General features: G+C 35.1%; 1 protein-coding gene across 50 annotated transcripts in view; it reads right to left on the minus strand.

Moving 5' to 3' along the window:
* The window catches only part of LOC106882850 (uncharacterized), a 187,340-nt gene that overhangs the window by 15,923 nt on the left and 151,569 nt on the right, over nucleotides 1-19,848 (minus strand). For 17 of the 50 annotated variants that reach the window (XM_089360290.1, XM_089360275.1, XM_089360288.1 and 14 more), the window contains 5 exons: nucleotides 17,085-17,257; nucleotides 14,912-14,960; nucleotides 8,525-8,590; nucleotides 5,138-5,257; nucleotides 2,935-3,022 (listed from right to left, as the gene is read on the minus strand). In XM_089360290.1, coding sequence (XP_089216416.1) covers nucleotides 2,935-3,022; nucleotides 5,138-5,257; nucleotides 8,525-8,590; nucleotides 14,912-14,960; nucleotides 17,085-17,257 — 496 coding nt within the window. Of the gene's footprint in view, nucleotides 1-883; nucleotides 935-2,934; nucleotides 3,023-5,137; nucleotides 5,258-8,524; nucleotides 8,591-10,413; nucleotides 10,492-14,911; nucleotides 14,961-17,084; nucleotides 17,258-18,304; nucleotides 18,353-19,848 lie in introns of all 50 variants that reach the window. The other 33 variants (XM_089360284.1, XM_089360260.1, XM_089360247.1 and 30 more) reach the window with 10 other exon arrangements.

The raw sequence follows: 19,848 nt of genomic DNA on the forward strand, positions 1-19,848 counted from the left end.
ACTAATGAACAACATAAATTAGCCACACACAATTTATTAACAAGTGGAACTGGGACAGGGCCCATAACCATTGCAATGAAAGATCATCATGGTCTGAACTGGTTCTTCTTCAGACTTACAGCCACCTAGACAGGTCAAGGAACCATGTCCTTGGCAATACTTGCATCTTTTATTTAGCTGCATATCATCATCTCATGGTATGGGTTGAATGGTTAGACAGGATCCAGGAAACTGCAAGGAAGCATCAGTCTCCAAAGTAAGCTTTGACATGGTTTCTACACCTGGATACCCTTCCCAACAGCAACCACTTTACAATGTGTATTGGATGCTTTTTTTCCATGCCACCAAGACTAGTGAAGTCACCAAGTATCTTGCCAAACAGATAAAGGAAAAGAAAAGCCTTCCCCCTTCAACTAAATAGACGTAGGGAGTATTCAAGAAAGGGAAGTAAAAGCTGAACATTAAGTACAAGGGTAAGACACCTGACTGACATGAGTTTGACCCCACCACAAATAATACATCACCCCACTCCTGCAGATTTCAGTCATCATATTTAAAATCAAAGTATACGGGTTCCTAGATTTAGTTAAATGGAGTTTGTTTTTTAAACAGCCATGTGTTTAAATGTTATATTGCAAAATTTTTTTTCTTTCTTCAAATCCTTCCTCCACATCTGATAGAAAAAAACGCCTTTTTTAAGAAAACAAACAAAAAAATTGAAGAAATTATAATCGAATAAAATATTCTGAAAGCCCAACACAATGAAGGACATTAAATATTTTATATATATATATAAAAACACTACACAAAAGCTTACAATAGTTCATGCCAACAACATGAAGAAACTAGAGAAACGACATCAGAATCTGTTGATTACACTTACAAATTGCCAATGGCCAGGAACTACCACTCAGTTCCAATGGCAAGGTCACATCTAAAAACAGATTATCAAATCCCAAATCATTAAAGCTATTTATTACATTTTTACATAATAGATTGTTGCTCAACATAAGTATCTTATCAAAATTCATCAATGTTCACAGGTTGAAATAAAATCTGAAAATCTGAAAAGTAAGCTTAAAACAATAAAAGGACCATGGAGGATTGTAAGCTTAATTTAAGGGATATAGACTCACTATGACTGTTGAAATGACACACAAGAAATTCTTTAAAATGTCCTTTTGATTAGTAAGTTATATTGGAAGATTGGTAACATCAATGGACCATCAGACAAACTACATTGTGGTTTCCAGTTATGTCCCTTTATGTTCTGAATATAATTACTGCACAGATCCACAATGCCTTTCATCTTTCCAACATTGATAAAATAATGCCAGCACTGGGGTTAATATATTTGCCCATATCCTAGAATATGATGTCCTACCTTGACCACACTCCAATGACAAACTATTAAAGGAGAGAACAAAAATATGAAGGGATCATATCCATGACTATTGCAAGCGATCCTAACCTACAACAGTTGATTCTCAGCCTGAACATCCTGCAGGGAAAATGCCAGTGAGGAGGTAATTGTGAGTTGTGTATGAACGCTTGAAACTCCACTCATAGCATTTAAGAACTGGGATATTTAATGCTGGAATATTGGCTTCAAATTTTCGTACAGGGCCAACAATTTTGGGGAAATGTGTAAATTGATTACAATGGCCCCCAATGCTTAGTTGATACTTAATTTAATCAACCTTGAAAGGCTGAAAGGCAAAGTCAACCTCAGTGGAATATGGACTCAGAATATAAAGATGGATGATTTAACACTAGAATATTATTGTCATTTAAATGTCGTTTCAACTGCATTTATAATATTTTCTATTTGTGTTAAAATCTGTATCACTTAGTTCTTTGTACGGCAGTAAGCTGGCAGAATCATTAGCACATCGGAAGAAATGCTTAGTGGAATTTCTTCTGGCTATTTACATTCTGAGTTCAAATCCTGCCAAAGTCAACTTTGCCTTTCATCCCATTGGGGATCGAAAAAAAAAAAATAATAAAGTACCATTCAAGTACTAGGGTCAATGTAATTGACTTGCCCCCATTCCTCAAAATAGCTGGCCTTGAACCCTGCAATGGACAAGTATTCCATCCAGAGGGAATGTTGTGATCACAGTTGCTTAAATGCCATGGAAACTAGCTAACAGGCCTTGTAGGTTCTAGGGCTCAAGAAAAAAAAAAAAGTGAGGCTTGACTAGTTCTGACCCTGTCTCAAGGTTCACAGATCACCAAAGATATATCGACTTTAAAGTTTATTTCCATTAACATTTACACAATTGGGATCTTTCTTTATTCTGCAAAACAAAAATTGCATTCTGTAAAATAATCTAATGTAACATTGATTATTTAGTTGAAAATATTGTCAAGAGGTTTCATAATTTAAATTTATTTGTAATTTCCTTTTCAAACTTTGAAAAAAAAAAACCCAATTTATGCTGAAAAGAAATGCAGTTTAGTTTTATTATTCAATATTTAAACAGTAATTCTCTATAATGCTCATCAATGCATTCTATATATTTAATTATTCACAATATTAAAATATTATATAGGAAAAGAGCAATAGTACTTAAACTGAACTTACATCATGTATCTCTTACTTGTTGAATGACTGAATTAAAAATATTGTTCAAATCCATTCAGTGGGTTTGTTCATTTTTCTTTTCATTTCAAATTGGTATTTAAAATGACTAACATCATTTTCAACCAAATCTTAATTATCAATATTTTTTTCTCATGATTTCATTTAACAATAACTTCACGTCTCTGACATTTAATCTTATATCCAACCTATTTCTAACCCCAGTCATTCCATTTCTTGTTGTCTCTACCTAAATTCAACATACAATCAATTTTTATGATTGCCCTGAGCTTAACCTTATGTTTCAAAGAATTTTTTAAATAAAAAAAAAAAAATCATAGAAAACTTACCAATATTTTCTTGTCCACTTCGACTAGAACTTGATCCACTTGAAGTTCTCTCTCGATGGTTGTTTAAACGTTCAAATACCTCTTTATCCTAGAATAGTTTCAAAAAATAAAACATATCAGAAATTCAAACAACAATGAACCATTTACCATACCTGGGGAAAAAAAAAAAAGAAAATTAGTAATTAACGACCCTCAAACTAAAATAATTACTGGAAACATGAGTGGTACTATAGTTCCTCCCATTGTGAACTCTCTATATATTCACTTCTAGGATATACAGAATTTAGATTTAGTACCTAACCATTCCTCCATGGAGCATAAGTATTTTCCCCCAAAATATAAGTTCTTTTATTTAAGACAATATAATTATATTGTGCCAATTTGGCAATCTTAAGCCAAATACAAGACAGAACTACTGTAGAAAAAAAGTCAAAGGTTATCTTTGGTGCTAAATGGCAACTGATTGTTACTTAAAATGATTACTGTAATGAATACACTATATAATTACAATCCATCAAAGGGAGAATAATAAATTTTGTCTATTTCTGTTCTACTTTCTTAAACGATGGTACAAATTTTCATATTCGATCTCTCTGAAGAAAACGGATCTTGGTATGTTTCAGCTGAAACTATCTACATATTGTGTTTATTGTATTAGTAAGTGGCTGAGTATTCCACAGTTATGTGAGGTCTTAACATAATCCTCAGACAGAATCAGTGTGGTGCAGTAAAACTAAATTGGACCTTTGAATTCTAGACACAATCCATCCCACTAAGCTTACGTACACTTTCCATCTACACAATCACAAGACTTGGATTGATCTGACACTATTGTGAATAACACCAGCCCAAGATGCCACACCCATTACAAGGTCCAGTTCCTTGTTTCAGTGGGGTGATTTGTCTCAATGCCTCAATGACCCAAGAGCTATGCTATGGAGTGCAAGCTCTTGGTAGGGCCTCTAATACTGGACAGGTCAAAGAGTAGAAGCCAGACTAATATGGGCCACTTCCTCACAGAGATAAAGAAAGATGGGTTTGCATAGAGCCAACACCCTTACCTAGAAAAAAAGCAAAGTTTCTGAAGTATTACTCTTTTACTCTTTTACTTGTTTCAGTCATTTGACTGTGGCCATGCTGGAGCACCACCTTTAGTCGAGCAAATCGACCCCAGGACTTATTCTTTGTAAGCCTAGTACTTATTCTATCGGTCTCTTTTGCCGAACCGCTAAGTTACGGGGACGTAAACACACCAGCATCGGTTGTCATGCGATGTTGGGGGGGACAAACACAAACACGCAAACATATACACACACATACATATATATATACATATATATGACAGGCTTCTTTCAGTTTCCGTCTACCAAATCCACTCACAAGGCTTTGGTCGGCCCGAGGCTATAGTAGAAGACACTTGCCCAAGGTGCCACGCAGTGGGACTGAACCCGGAACCATGTGGTTGGTAAGCAAGTTACTTACCACACAGCCACTCCTACGCCTATGACAATTGTCTTGATGACAATTCAAAACCAACAAGACCTGGGAGAGGAAGGGGTTAATGCAGTGCAGTAAAACCCAAAAGGAAACTGCAAAGCTAACTCCCCTTCTAACCACCAGGACGGCCCAGAGGCAAGAACAGTGGCTTATGCTCCATATGGATCATATCAAACCTGGAACCTTGTGATTGCAAAATGAACTTCTTTAGCATTGATTAATGCTGTATCAATCTCTCTAGCATCTAAATAAAAAATGTGACAAATATGGAAGTACAGTGGAATGTTTTGTTTTTTTTAATTTGCAACTATTGTTGATGAAAGATTTTTATTAAAACATATTTCATTAACAAACTATAGTTTCTAGAAGTAGCAAGCTGTCTTCAAAACCAACAGGTAATATCAACCAATGAAGAAGCTTCTATACAGTTGCTTCATCTACCAGAAACAGCAGTTAACAATCCCTAAAATTACACTATATTGTCTTCAAAAGAAACCTCCTTGGATAATAGAGTCTCAGGAACACAATATGGAGGTGGGAGTGGGGGAGATAGTATCATCATATTTGATGTTAGAGATCTGCTCTATCAGGATTGATCTAAGGTAAACAACCTCCAAAATATAAATTTCCAATTACTGGAGAGAAAACTAATATTTATATTTAGATGTGATTACATGATCGGTGAGGTACTGAGATATATACATACCCGAGTACGTTTAGGACTAATTTCATTAAAGTTGAGCTTCCCTGGAACAAAGTCAAACTTTCCAAGTGGTTCTTTAGTATTGATCTCTGGTGAAGGTGCTGACTCAGTTTTCCATCCCAACTAAAGGAAGGAAGTAAACAAAGTTTTTTAAATAATCTTTATTAGAGAAATAAGAATATAAACTGTTTAGCTAGTGTTAAATACTAAATTAGTGTTAAAAAGTGTTAAATTAGGGACACTACAGTATTAGAAAATATCTCAAAAGTGATAAAGAACAAAGAAATATAATTTTTATGCTCGGCAGTGAAAAACTTTTGACTCATTTTATACATACATAATTTCTATAAATTCCCTTCTAAGAAATTCTGAAAAAAAATCTTAGTTAAATACTTGGTATTTAGCTTGCATTGTCTTGTTAGCTTTTACAATTTTCTTTTTTGAATAGCAGCATTGATACAGAGTCTAATTTAAGACAACATAAACACAGAGACTAACTTAGGACAGCATTAATATCATAACGGAGACTAATTTATAACAGTACTACAGTAAAAAAAAATTTACCAAAGTCAACCCAGTAAACAACAGGATACTATATTTCAGAAATATAATGCTCAAAAGATAAATATAAAATATATTTCTGTTTTGTTTATTCAATCATATTTTAAAGAGGAAAATAGTTTATACATTTTATTAAATTTAACCAGTGAGAGACCATTGTTAAATATTTTATTTGACTGTAAAACTGAAGTAAAGAAAATAATGCAGAAACTGGTATGAAATTAAAAGAATTGCAATATTTAATTAACAAATGCGTAAATGAAAGCGGTATTAAAATGTCATGAGAAACATTTTATGTAAATAACATACTTATATTAGCGTATGTGTGTAGTTTGATAGGCATAAACATTAATGTATATATTTTAGTAGGTATGCAATTTAAGTCATACTATGATTTCACATTAGTGTCTGAACAGATGTTGACTTGCGTGAATTGAAGACCACTGAGTAATCATGTGAAACTATCGTATGAACATAATGGGAATTACTAAAATATAAATATAATCATTGCAAGTGAATATGATCATGTACATGTATATATAAATCTAGATATAGAATATATATGTTCAACAACTAAGTACAGATATAATATAGAGTTAAATATAAAAGTTTAATAAACAAAACATATAAACCAATGCTGAAGATGAAAATGGTAGTATTAGATATAAAACAGATATGGTATTAATAGTAAAGAGGAACGGGGTTGGTGGGAAGGTAACTGACAACATATAAATGATGCAAAATACAACATTCACAGCAGCAAAGATATTCATAATTGAACAAAGATGTCATAGATAATAAAAATAAAATAAAATTGTTGATGCTAAACCGGGATATAAGTTGCAAGCAGTTAAATTGCTTCTTGTACATTATATAACAGAATATGCTGTTATCTCTTTAAGTTACATTCATAGTTTAGTTTTATTAATGATATTTTCAAATACTATCAAAGTTTTCTGTTCATACTTTTGGATTAATAAATTAACCCTTTAGCATTGTAACTAGCCATATCTGGCCAAAATATTCTGTTTTATGTTCACATTGTCCAGATCTAGCCTCTCACAACTACCCTACAATATCATTCTAAAAATTAATAGTTACATCATCAAAATTTCAAAGCTATAAGGCAACACATGACTCAATCAAAACAAAGTGAATAAATAAGTATTACTTTTGAGAGAATAATGTGAATGCTAAAGGGTTAAAGTACCTATCAAGTACTGGAGTTGATTTAATGAACTATACTGTCTCCCTCACTCCAAAGAGACAAAATACAAAAAAAAAAAAGAATTTTTCTTCCACTCAAAAGAAACATGCAAATAAAACTGATATAAATATTAGTAATAATCCTAAGACTCCTTATCTTCTGCTGCAGTTTATCTTGCAGTTTCTTAAAGCCACCTTTCTCTCATTTACATGAAGCCAATTTTCAATACATAATTTCACTAATTTCTCTGGCTAGCACAACAAAACATTTCTCCTGCAATCTCATTACCTATGTAAACTGAAGTTTTCAACTCGTTAGATTACATTACATATGTAAGACCTTATTGTACCGGAATTTATAGTTTTAACAGCTAATCTAAAAAGGTCACTTGTAAAGAAACAATTATTTTTTTATTTTATCTTTAAAACTACAATTCACCACTTACAAAAACAAGACATTTCTTTGTATAAGAGAGTAAAGGTTCTGCAGGAGACAAAGGATTTTATGAACTTCAATCCACAAAAGTTTTCATTCTATTTGAAGCAAAATGTTTGGAAAGAGCAGCCAAGTTTATGAGCTCCTAGCTTACGATCGTGAGGTTGTGAGTTTGATTCCCAAACTGGGCTGCGTGTTGTGTTCTTGAACACGACATTTTATTTTACGTTGCTCCAGTTAACTCAGCTGTAGAAATGAGTTGTAATATAACTGGTGCCAAGCTATATCGGCCCCTTTGCCTTTTCCTTGGATAAATGGTGCGGGAGAGGAGAGGCTGGTATCCATGGGCCACTGCTGGCCTTCCACAAACAACTTTGTCCGGACTTGTACCTCGGAGGGTAACTTTCTAGGTGCAATTCCATAGTCATTCATGACCAAAGCGGGTCTCTTCAGGTTAATAAATACCTTGTATGTGTTCATTAACCTATCAACACTGGTGCTGATTCTATTACACCTCAAAGAACCAGGCAATAAAAGTGAAAATAATATAGCCATACTTGGCATCCAATTATTTATATATTAACTTTTGTACTCCACTTAGATGTCTAATCCAGAAAATGATAGATCGTACAGTAAGCATGATTTTTTTCTTCTTATGCAACCATCTACTCTGTTAGCTTTCAACCTTCTACATTCAATCTTGTCGACAATGGTGCATACCACTAAATAGCAGGGAATTTGCTTTATCCATTCTAACAGTTGCCATTGTTTCCAAATAATAGTCTACAGATACCAACTAGACACATATAATTTTATCTTTCAACATGGTAGACTAAGAACCTCTCTTGGTTACTTACATTTTAAACAATACTACACCTGGTATTGCTGTGGATGGTGAACATAAAAAGATGAGTATAAAACACCTCACCTACCAGTGAGTGGGCCCTGAAATCAAGTCAATATAACTGGCAGAATACTGAAGAAGAAAATCAGCCTTTATAGCTACTCTCTTTGGATTTGTTGCTGAAATAACTCCAGACTATTTAGTCTGATCAAATGGTTGGCAGTAAGAAGGGGAGCAGCTCTTAAGAGCAGTTTCTATAGAGGAACGTACAATGTATGAGATATTCCCAGGTAGAAGAGACTCCTTTCATAAGAATTAGTGAAACCTAGTATCTACTACTTACTACTTCCAAGTTCTTTTTTGTTTCAGAAGCAGCACGAGCCATGATATCTTTGCTTCTTTGCAAAGGCTGTAAAGAAGAACATGCTGTGTAAGAGGAATACAAACATGCAGTGTAAGAGGAATACAAACATGCAAGTGCAGGAGGAACACAGGAAGAAAAAGGGTTAAAAAAAAAGTTCAAGATTTCGTTTTTCATTGCTAGTCTAAATTAATGGGGGTGAGGGTAATTCACCCACCTCTCAGTCAGTTCTTGATTCCCTTTTCTTTAAGACGCTAATATGTTTGACCCCAACCATCTCCATATGAATATAGTAAGGTGGTAAAAACCAAGAGATTTGATCAAGAACAATATGTAACAGGATACAAAGTCGCATCTATAAGGTTTATGCCTCAGCAACTGTGACTTACATTGAAGTGTCTCTCTCGCTTTTACTGTGTATGTATGTATGTATGTATGTATGTATGTATGTATGTATGTATGTATATATATATATATATATATATATATATATATATATATATATATATATATATATATATATATAGGGTGTCCATATTTTTCTATGTCTCTGATGATGGAATATCCCATACTCAGGGATATGCCACAAACAGCTGTAAGATTTTGAATTTCTTCCTATAATAATATTGTATATGACTTGAGATGTTTGCCTTGTCTTTATGTTTGACATCCTGGCGTTAGGAAGGGCATCCAGCTGTAGAAACTCTGCCAAATTTAGATTGGAGCCTGGTGTTGCCATCCGGTTTCACCAGTCCTCAGTCAAATCGTCCAACCCATGCTAGCATGGAAAGTGGACGTTAAACGATGATGATGATGATGATGATGATGATGATATATATATATATATATATATATATATTAGATAAAGATAGTTATGGCTGGTCTATGGGGTAATCCAGGGTTTCACATCCATAAAGCACTCAGTTTTACAGTGTCTCACCAGCTGGTGGTCTATAACCTCTCACTGGTCATTAAGGCCTGATAAGGCAATGTAAAACTAAGTGCTTTACGGATACAAGACCCTGAGTAACCCCATAGACCATCCATAACTACCTTTATCTAAATACTCTATTGCTCTATAACTTAAAGTGTGCTTCTCCTTTGGATTTATGATTTACTGACAATATAAGTGACAAAGTACTTATGCCAGTATATCAACTGCAAAAATTGCATAACTGATCACATGGCAACGCTTACATGCAATGGTGTTAAGAACAGAGTGGCACTGAAATAATTTCAACTCATGATAAAGATGTACTAAATTCATTATTCATCTTCTTACTTGTGTGTGTGTGTGTGTGTGTATGTGGGCATGGCTCTGTGGTCAGGAAGCTTGCTTCCCAGCTACATGGTTTCAGGTTCAGTCCCACCGCGTGGCATCTTGGGCAAGTGTCTTCTGCTATAGCCCCGGGCCGACCGAAGCTTTGTGATTGAATTTGGTAGGCAGAAGTTACTGCCGTGTGTGTATATGTCTGTATGTGCTTGTGCCTCTCTCCCAAAGAGAGAGAGAGAGAGAGAGAGAGGGATAGCATATGATAAATTCAAATACTTTTTAGCAAGATACAGAAATGTCAAGATGCCATATGTAGAACCCTCAAACATAAGCTAAGGGAGATCAAAAGATCAGGGTTCGACAGGAACAATAAATTTCAGTCAGAATTTGTTGGAGATGAGAGAAGATGCTCATGAGGCAGGTTGAAAGAATAAAATATAAAATACCAATTTAATACCAGGAGAGACATGCCAGAATAGTCCAAATTTTAGTTGGAATGCAAGAGAGAGAGAGAGAGAGAGAGAGAGAGAGAGAGACAGAGAGAGAGTTGATTTCCCCATGCAAGAGTTGAGGGGATAAAAACTGGTGTTGAACAAACCTGTGTGCTTTGACGGACTGATATATGTGATTGGTGATTAGACAGAACCAGAGAAGGTGAAGAAGGAGTAGGAGTATGCTGCAACAGATATAGCTACAAAGTGCAACAAACTGTGACAGAATTTTACAACATTTAACAACCTTCAATTGGGAGTTGGATGGGGTGGGCTGGGGGTGGGTAGGGGCTTCTCAAACTTAAAGGTGAAAGGCAAATAAAGACACATAAGCAAAAATAATAACAACCAAATATATCAAGAGTGGGACTTCAATAACACATTCTACAAAAAAAAAAAAACACTCTTTACAATCTTTGTTCCCAGGAAGCAAAAGTTTTGTTTTATTATTTCCAACCAATAACATCTACTGGTTATTAGCAGAGTCTTGGCTGACCTGGAAAGGCAATGGGCACTGTCCTACCTTCTCAAGACTAGCAAACCAATCAAATGTGTGTGTGCACACATAAAGAAGAGTGAAAAATGACATTCAATAATATTAGATAAATATATTTGAATCCTAATAAAGAGATATATGTATATTCAATCTCCACAGTTTTATAACTCAGTTGTAAGGTATGTGTGTTGCACATATTTAGGTTTAAATCTAAATCTAAGCATGGAGAACAACATTTGAGACATTTTATTTCATGTCACCTTCCTCTGTCTGTAAGATATTAATACAGCCTTAGCAGTATTTCAGTGAAAGTAGTTTCTGAGACAGAAGTATTCACTATAATAGAAAATACAGGCATGATTTGGTTGCAGCAGTGTCCACTCTTCAATAACCTCTACTTTTATTGCACTGACCTGTAAACAAACTTTTTGCTTTCAAATGATCCTGATTATGATGATGATGATGATGATGATGATGATGATGATGATTACTGGAGTATCAGAAACAACAGAATGACAGACTTAGATCCCTTTATGTCTTGCAGTTAACTTTGCCTAAGTTGATTAAATCTATCTTGCTCCTTCCTTGATTTATGACTGGTGCCAAAATCCAAATTTAGTAATCAATATTAACTGTACCATCTCCAACAGATGGCCCTTAATGTTTCTACTTCAAATCCTGTTAAGGTATGTTTGTTTTCTATCCTTTTGTAATCAGTAAACTAAAGAACCAATTTGAGGCCTATTTAACTGATATCTCATCTTCATTTAATGTCTTTTTTTCCATGCTGGCAAGGGTTGTATAGTTCAACAGGAACTGGCATGTCAAAGGACTGCACCAAACTCTAATATCTCCTCCCTCCAAATCTCTGGTCTTGCACTTATGATAGAAACAATTACTACTTTTATTATTATAAGGTAGAAAAGGTGGTGAGCTGACAGAATCGTTAGCATGCCAAGCAAAATACTTAGCAGCCATTTCGTCCACTGTGAGTTCAAATTCCACCAACATCAACTTTGCCTTTCAGAGTCGATAAATCAAGTACCAGTGGAGTTGATGTAATTGACTAGTCCTCTCCCATCAACAAATTTCAGGCCAAATGCCACCATGGTTGACTGTCCTTCATGCTCTCAAGGTTGATAAAAATAAGTACCAGTTAAGCACTGGGGTCGATGTAAGCAACCAGTCATCACCTCATCCCACCAAATTTCAGTCTTTATGCCCAGAGTAGAAAGAATTATTATAAAAAGTGGTGAATTGGCAAAATCCTGACAGCATCAAATAAGATGCCTTCCAGTAGTTCTTCAGTTCTTTACATTCTGAGTCCCAGCCTCACAAGGCCAACTTTGCTTTTCAACTCCTTAGGTTGATAAAGTACCAGTCAAGTATTGTGAAGAGTGAGGGGCAATGTTATCAACCAATTCTTCCTTTAAATATCAGGCTTTGTGTCATAATGGAAACATCACAGCCATTAATATAAATCATTATTATTAAGGCAGCGAACTGGCAGAACCCTGAGTATGCCAGAACTGACTTACTCCTCCCCTAAAACACCTGGCTTTGTGCAAAAATCTAGAAGAATTTTTTTTGTTTTTTATTTATTATTATCAATATGGGAACATCAAAAGCAGCAAACTAGCAGAATCTTTACTGTGTTGGACAAAATGTTTAACAGCATTTCTTTAAGCTCTGAGATCAAATGTCGCCATGGTCCACTTTGCTTTCATCTTTTAGGGGTTGATAGAATAAGAACCAGTTGAGCACTGAGGCCAATCTAAGTCCCTACCCCAAATTTCAGGCTTTGTGCCTATAATAGAAAGGATTAATATTGGAACATCATAACATATCTAGCTGAGATGGTAGATAACTTGTTGCTATATGTAAGGATAGTTCACTTTCCTAAACTAAACATTTTCAATTAATATTTACACAAAGGTTTAACCACGCCAACATGGAAAACAGACGTTAAATGATGATAATGCTGATTTAAAGCTGATATCAACCAAGGGATTGGAAAAAGGGGATTACAGTTAGTAAAAGGAATAAATAATACTTTAGTAAAATATATTCCTATTAATAATTTTGAGTATGTTAATATAAAAGTTATTTGGAAATTTACAAAAAAATATTTAAGTAATATGAAGATTAAAATCAGGAAAAATCAAAATGAAGGAAAATTCAAGAGGAACAACCTCAAAATGGGAAAAATACAAAAAAAGCAAACAAAACAAAACAAACACACAAACTAACTTGTTTCCATAACAACATGTAGAGTTTACAAAATAAACCAAATCAAAGAAAAAAAGTAGAAATTGTCCCAAATTGCTTGATGAGGCAACAATAGAAAGTGTATGGAGTCATTTTCCCATAGCAATGTCAACTGTCACTAGGTTACCAATTCTAGTGATTAGACACACACACACACACACACACACACATTATTGACGTTAATAGTATCTGGATGATTCATTGATACTATGGCTGTTGAAATATTCAAAATAGTCAGAGGGAGAAATGGAGCATTGTTGGAAGAATTAGAATGACAGAGCTTTGAACAAAATTTGGTGGTTGTTATTTTTAGCAGCTCAAGAAGCCATACAGCAGTTACCTCACTGAGTCATTAAAAATTATAAAAGAACGGATAGCTATCAGTACAGTGTAAGTTAATCCTCGAAAATAACACAACACTCTCCTTCATATAACAAGTCCTAAATCCTACCACAATATACTACAATCAAGGTGATCGCTCTAATTGTTAAATTTAACTCAAAATAGAAATATTTATTTACATGTCTCATGTATAACAATCAACCCTGCAGATGTGTTGTGCAGGTTTTAAAAAATGGTTGGAATTTAAATACAATTAAATAGCAACAGTGAATGTGACAAATGTACAGCAGATCAATAGGGAACAAAATTTTATTTCTTATTACCATTATTTATTTCACTGAAGACCTTTTCTATGGAACAGAGGCCAATGACAACTTTTCTTCATTATTCTCAACTCTGGCCTTGGGGGTCTTCTTACCGTCCTCTCTCAGGTTTTGGTTCTGAATTGTCATCAATGCATCTGTAACTTTGTTTGGACCCACCACCACCACCACCAGATATGGGAATTAGCCCTACACAACCAAACCCCATTTTTACTTCTTGGAAGAGGTGATCCATATTAGTTTGGCTTCTATCCTTCCGCCTGTCTTACGTGGGCAACGTTACCAGCAGTTTGTGCCCCAGTAGCAGAGCTCTGAGGGTCACAAAAGCACAGAAGCCACCAGATCACAAGGACTGGACCTTGTGATGGTTTTTGTTAGCATAATTCTGCTGAAATATACTGGTTTGTCTCAGTAAATTTTTTTAAATAATGAAGAATTTAAAATAATTCATTATTAAGCCTTTTGTTATGATATTTCTGCTGAAGAACATTGTTTTTCTTTCAATTACTTTAAGAAATAAGGAAGAATATAGCAAGATAAACTGTTGATATTAAGCTGATGTTTGGGATAAATTAACATGGAAGCTTTAATTTAGATCAACTTGAAACAGGAAGTTTGTACCATTGAACCAAGGGGGTAATCACAGATGGGTTGGTATCAAAAGAGTTAAACTGGTGTTTGGAACAAACACAAAATTTTGATAGAAAATTTAAATCGTTTTAAAATGGGAAGCTTGTGTTATAGAGTCAGGGATGGTCACAGGAAGTTGGTATCAAGATTGAACAATTCTACATTAGAAGTGACAGAGAATGCAACAACTCTGGGAAAGAGAGTTATATTGTCTCACATGAAATATATTTAATACCTGCCTTAAAACAATTATGAATGATAAACTAGACCTTCTGTATTCGTATGCATTTCAGGATGTTACAATGGGTAGTACAATTTCTAGTCAGCCATAATATAACAGACAGTCACCCAGATATTATTAACGAAAAGACAATTCCAATTGTTCCACAGAAATAAGAACCAACATATCAAGGTATTATAGCAATATAACATTTCACAAACGAAACAGAAAATTACTGAGAGCTTTAAAGACTCAGTTAAGTGGACAGCTGGAATTAAATGTTTAATAGCATCAAGCTGGTGCCTATGAAAGAAGTCAATACTTACATCATACCAGTTATCTTGTCTTTGAATACTATTATAGAAAGCAAGGTTTCTGGAAATAGAAATATAAGATATAACAAAACACACACACAAAAAAAAGCAGATGGCTAATATACAAAGGGGAAAATGGGGTGGTTAAATAATATTGGCCTTAGATAAAACATTAATATTTTCATTTAGTTTTAAAACCTTATTTACTTCAAACAATGTGCGTGCAACAATCTAGCCAATCCAGCCATTACAGAAAATTTCCCATATGGAGCAATCTTTATCTCAAGGCAAAACTAAAATTAATTGTTAGTGGTGGGGCAAGGAAAAAAAAACTTAGACTCAAAAATATTACGTGGTGATAATGACAAAGTTTGAACTCCTGACTCCGGCATCAACCAATTTAATTACAAAGCGTTAAATACATCAAATAAAAACCAATTTTCATTCAGCAGTGATTAAAGTGATCTTTGAGTTTTCTGTCTCCTATGTGCCATGCCAACAGACACAGGCAATCATGGACCTCCATGCCAAAGTCTGAACATTCATTATTTTTCTTGGGAAAGATACAGCAGTGTTGTTCTGCTGCCTCCTGCCATTTTATTTACAATTTACTGTTAGTTTCCTGCATTCTCAAGCTTAACCCTGAAGTACAGGGCTTATGTAACTTTTGAATAGGAGGACTGGTTCATATGATATCAGAACATATACACACTAGTGGTTTTGTGTGACTTATGTCTCGTGGACAGCCCTTCTCCAAAATTTGTATGCCTTAACCACAGAACCATCTTTAGTTACCTGATCCATAAGTGGGGCCCTTAACACTACCAACCTGGGCCACAGAGGACCAAGGGATAACTCTATATTCCTCACCACCCCTGAACTCCCTGGTTGAAGTCAGATGCATTTCAATGTCTTACCCAGGATGACGTTGAGTCTTTCCAACTGATTAATGGAACTCAGCACTATTTATATTGCTGAACAGATTATAAAATAATCCAGCTACACTCTTGAAAGTGGATTTCATTAAAACATATTAGATTCAGTTTAAATAAGTTTGTACTTCAACCACTATAAATGAATTACCTGCTACCTAAGCCAATTTAACCGGAATAACACTCCGTGAGAAAGACACTCTAAATGATAAAAAAACTTTTATTGAGGCTCCTAGACTTGTCAGCTCATGTCAGACATCCCAACCCATGCCAGTGTGGAAGATGGACATTAAATGATGAAGATGAAATCATACAAATAGAATGAATTCACAGAAATGCATGGCCTATGATGACCTTAATATAAAAATCATACTGCAATCAAACATGCCATAAAACAAGTTAAAACATTTGGCTGAAATAATTAGAACAAAATTGTATAACTATGTTTCTTTTTCTGGATAGGTGTACATTATCTGGACAGTTTGACATGGTCCAACAAGACACTGAGCTGTGTTAGGCCCAATGTCAGCTTTGGCTTGGTTTCTACAGCTGGATGCCCTTCCTAACACCAACCACTTTATAGTGCATACTGGTTGAATTTTTTTGTGATACCAACACTAGTGGGGTCACCAAGTGACTTGCAAGACAAAGTAAAGAGATTAGTTGATTGAGTGGGAGTGAGTTCGAGAGTGAGAGAGGAAGCTCTATGCCAAGTGCTGAAGGCTTAATTAAGTATGATAGAGGGACAAGCACAGGTGTCTTGCTATAGAAGAGATACATGACAACCCTGAATTATGTAAGGCTGGGTGGGAGTAGTTGAAAGGGAGACAAAAATGGTGGTAACAGGGAGCCAAAGCATTTACCTAAATGAAGGAAATCATGTAATCACTGTTAACAACAGAATGAAGAATTGAAAATGGCCGATGAGGTTGGTTTATCAAAAACTTATTCCTCAATCAAGACGGCGAGTTGGCAGAAATGTTAGCATGCCAGGCGAAATGCTTAGCAGTATTTCGTCTGTCTATGTTCCGAGTTCAAATTCCACCAAGATTGACTTTGCCTTTCATCCTTTCGGGGTCGATAAATTAAGTACCAGTTACGCACTGGGGTCGATGTAATCGACTTAATTCCTTTGTCTGTTCTTGGTTGTCCCCTCTATGTTTAGCCCCTTGTGGGCAATAAAGAAATAAGAAACTTATTCCTCAATCTGTGTTCATAACAAAGAGACAAAGATATATCATCTTAAGCCTTACTTGATTCCAGATGGTTGAGCTCGAGATAAGAATCGTGCAGATATGCTGAGTCGAGGTGTACTGCTGTTTAGATGGTCGTGCATTTCTTGTTCAAGGACATCAAGTTTCTGTAGGAAGTGGTCGGTGTTCGATGGAGAAAAACTCAAACTTTCAAAGTTATCTTTGACAAAAGTCTGTGGAATGTGAAAACAAAATGAAACAGAAACTATTACAATCACCACCTCCACCACCATGCAAAGAAGAATTGAAAGGAAATTTTGTGCAAAAAAGAAGAAAATTGTGTGTGACAGATACATCAAGTGTTACCCATAATTTTTTTTTTTTTTTTGTGAAAAAAAAAAAAAAAATCTCACCTGTAAACTCAGTAACTCCATGATTAATCATATAAATAAAAATACAAAAACAACCATACTGCTCTGCTAATAATCAGAGAGAGGCAGAGAAAATTTCAAGAGATAGATACTAATTGAATATATTTTCTCATTTATGAATTAAATAATTACATTAATAATATAACATTTCACTAAGGTGAATGAAATCAAATATATCCTCACCTGCAAAGTTAAAAAGTTTCTTTACCTTATCCCTAAGTTAGAAATTGTTTTCTGCATTAACATAGCAATCAGCACATGTAAACAACTTCTGCTTCAAAAATTAATGCAAAAAAATTTCAAGAACTATCAAAATCTGACACACCTAAAAAAAAAAACTGTGTGCATGTGATTGCATTTTTTTCTTATGACATAGTCAAATGTCAATTCAGCTATTTATCAGATACTACAACCCAAATCTAAAATAAACTTACGTTCCAGTTAAAATACTATCACAAATCACAAGTAATAAAAGTTGCTAAGTAGCTTTTCACCTCAAAGTTACATTTATGATTTAGGAGTTAAAACATTGTAGAGGTTTGCTATGAATAGTCAGAACATATTTATTTTAAAGCTGAATAAGTCTACTTCTGACAACCATTCAACTGTGAAATGGGTGTGGTATCAGCTCATTTCAGCTAGGTACACTGAGCCATATTGATTATACAATGAATAGGAAGAGTGTCCATTGATGACAATTCTCTCACTAGTTCAAAATTTTAACCAATCAAAACAGTTCACCACATTTTAGCTGTGATACCCTTGAAAATAAGATAGCCAGAAAGAGCCACAACTTTACCCAGAATACCAAAAGTCGAAAGAACAAATACACCTACAGGTTGAACTTACCACCAAATTCAACATGGAGGCTTGAATAGTTGACATTCTATGTTCTTTCTGAGAATTTTTAATATAAATGAAAAACATTGTAACAAAAGATTAAGAAAATTATTAAAATATAGCTTCTGCAATATACACAACAATTTCCTAATAATATTTATTCAATTCAACTGAGTTAAACTTTTCAAAAGCTAAATACAAAAGACCCTCAATTAATCAAGGGACAAAAGCAAGCAACTACAGTCTTTTATTTTTCAGAGTCTCTGAGGTTGGTGAATTAAAGGGAGGAAGAAAGATATCCCCAAACTGTAAACTTCTTCTGAAAGCTCACAACAGAATGAATTCTGCTAAAGGCATCCAGAGACCATGTGGTGGTGTCAAACCAAACGATGGTTTGACTAGGTAATGGTGGTGGTACATCTGGTGATAGACTGAGTCTACAACCCAATAACTACAACAAATACCACAAGGCATCTCCAACAATTCTGACAATCTACCACCTTGGATTGGTGCTTTCATCTTTCCAGGAGGAAAGAAAATATCACCACCATCTGCCAAAAAAGTCAAGTACTGGACTCAATTTATGAGCTAGTGTTGTAGTATTTGGCCAATTGAGAATGTGAACCATTACCAGTCAGATGAATTGCTTTTGCTTGGATGTGGTGTGTGTGTTTCTGAATGTGCACATAAACATGCATAGCAGCTACACAGCCCTTTATATGTGTTGAGCAAGACTCCAGTGTAAGATTTAGATGGCCTTTTGTAGAAAGTCAGGAATTGTTCGAAGTTGAAGTATTTCTCCTAAAGAGAATCCCTAGTCTATGTGATTTGTTCATCATCATCATCACCATCATCAGCGTTTAACGTCCGCTTTCCATGCTAGCATAGGTTGGACGATTTGACTGAGGACTGGTGAACCAGATGGCTACATCAGGCTCCAATCTGATTTGGCAGAGTTTCTACAGCTGGATGCCCTTCCTAATGCCAACCATTCCGAGAGTGTAGTGGGTGCTTTTACGTGCCACCGGCACGAAGGCCAGTCAGGCGGTACTGGCAACAGCCATGCTCGAAATGGTGTATTTTACGTGCCACCTGCACAGGAGCCAGTTCGGCGGCACTGGCAACAATCTCGCTCGAATGTCTTTTCACGTGCCACCGGCACAAGTGCCAGGAAGGCGACTTCTAAAAATGCTGTATGTGTGAAGTCACTATGAGAGATAATCAAAGATTGTGAGGTCTGGTATTTTAGAGACATCGAAAACATATAATTTGTTTAAAACTAGAAAAGGTGAAATAGAAAACTGTTTCCTTAACATATGTGTTCTGATTGGGTCTGTAGGCTGTTGAAAGATGGATAGGTTAACATCATACACAAGGACGAGCTGAAAGTCTCTTTATCTTTTAGCTTTTACTTGTTTCAGTATTTGCACTGTGGCCATACTGGGGCACCACCTTGAAGAGATTTCAGTCAAATGAATCAATCCCAGTACTTTAAAAAAAAAAAAAAACCTGTTATTTACTCTCTTGGTCTCTTTTTGTCAAACCACTAAGTT

The sequence above is a fragment of the Octopus bimaculoides genome, chromosome 11, assembly GCF_046866305.1.
Source record: "Octopus bimaculoides isolate indiv1 chromosome 11, ASM4686630v1, whole genome shotgun sequence".
In the NCBI taxonomy this organism is placed as follows: Eukaryota; Metazoa; Mollusca; class Cephalopoda; order Octopoda; family Octopodidae; genus Octopus; species Octopus bimaculoides.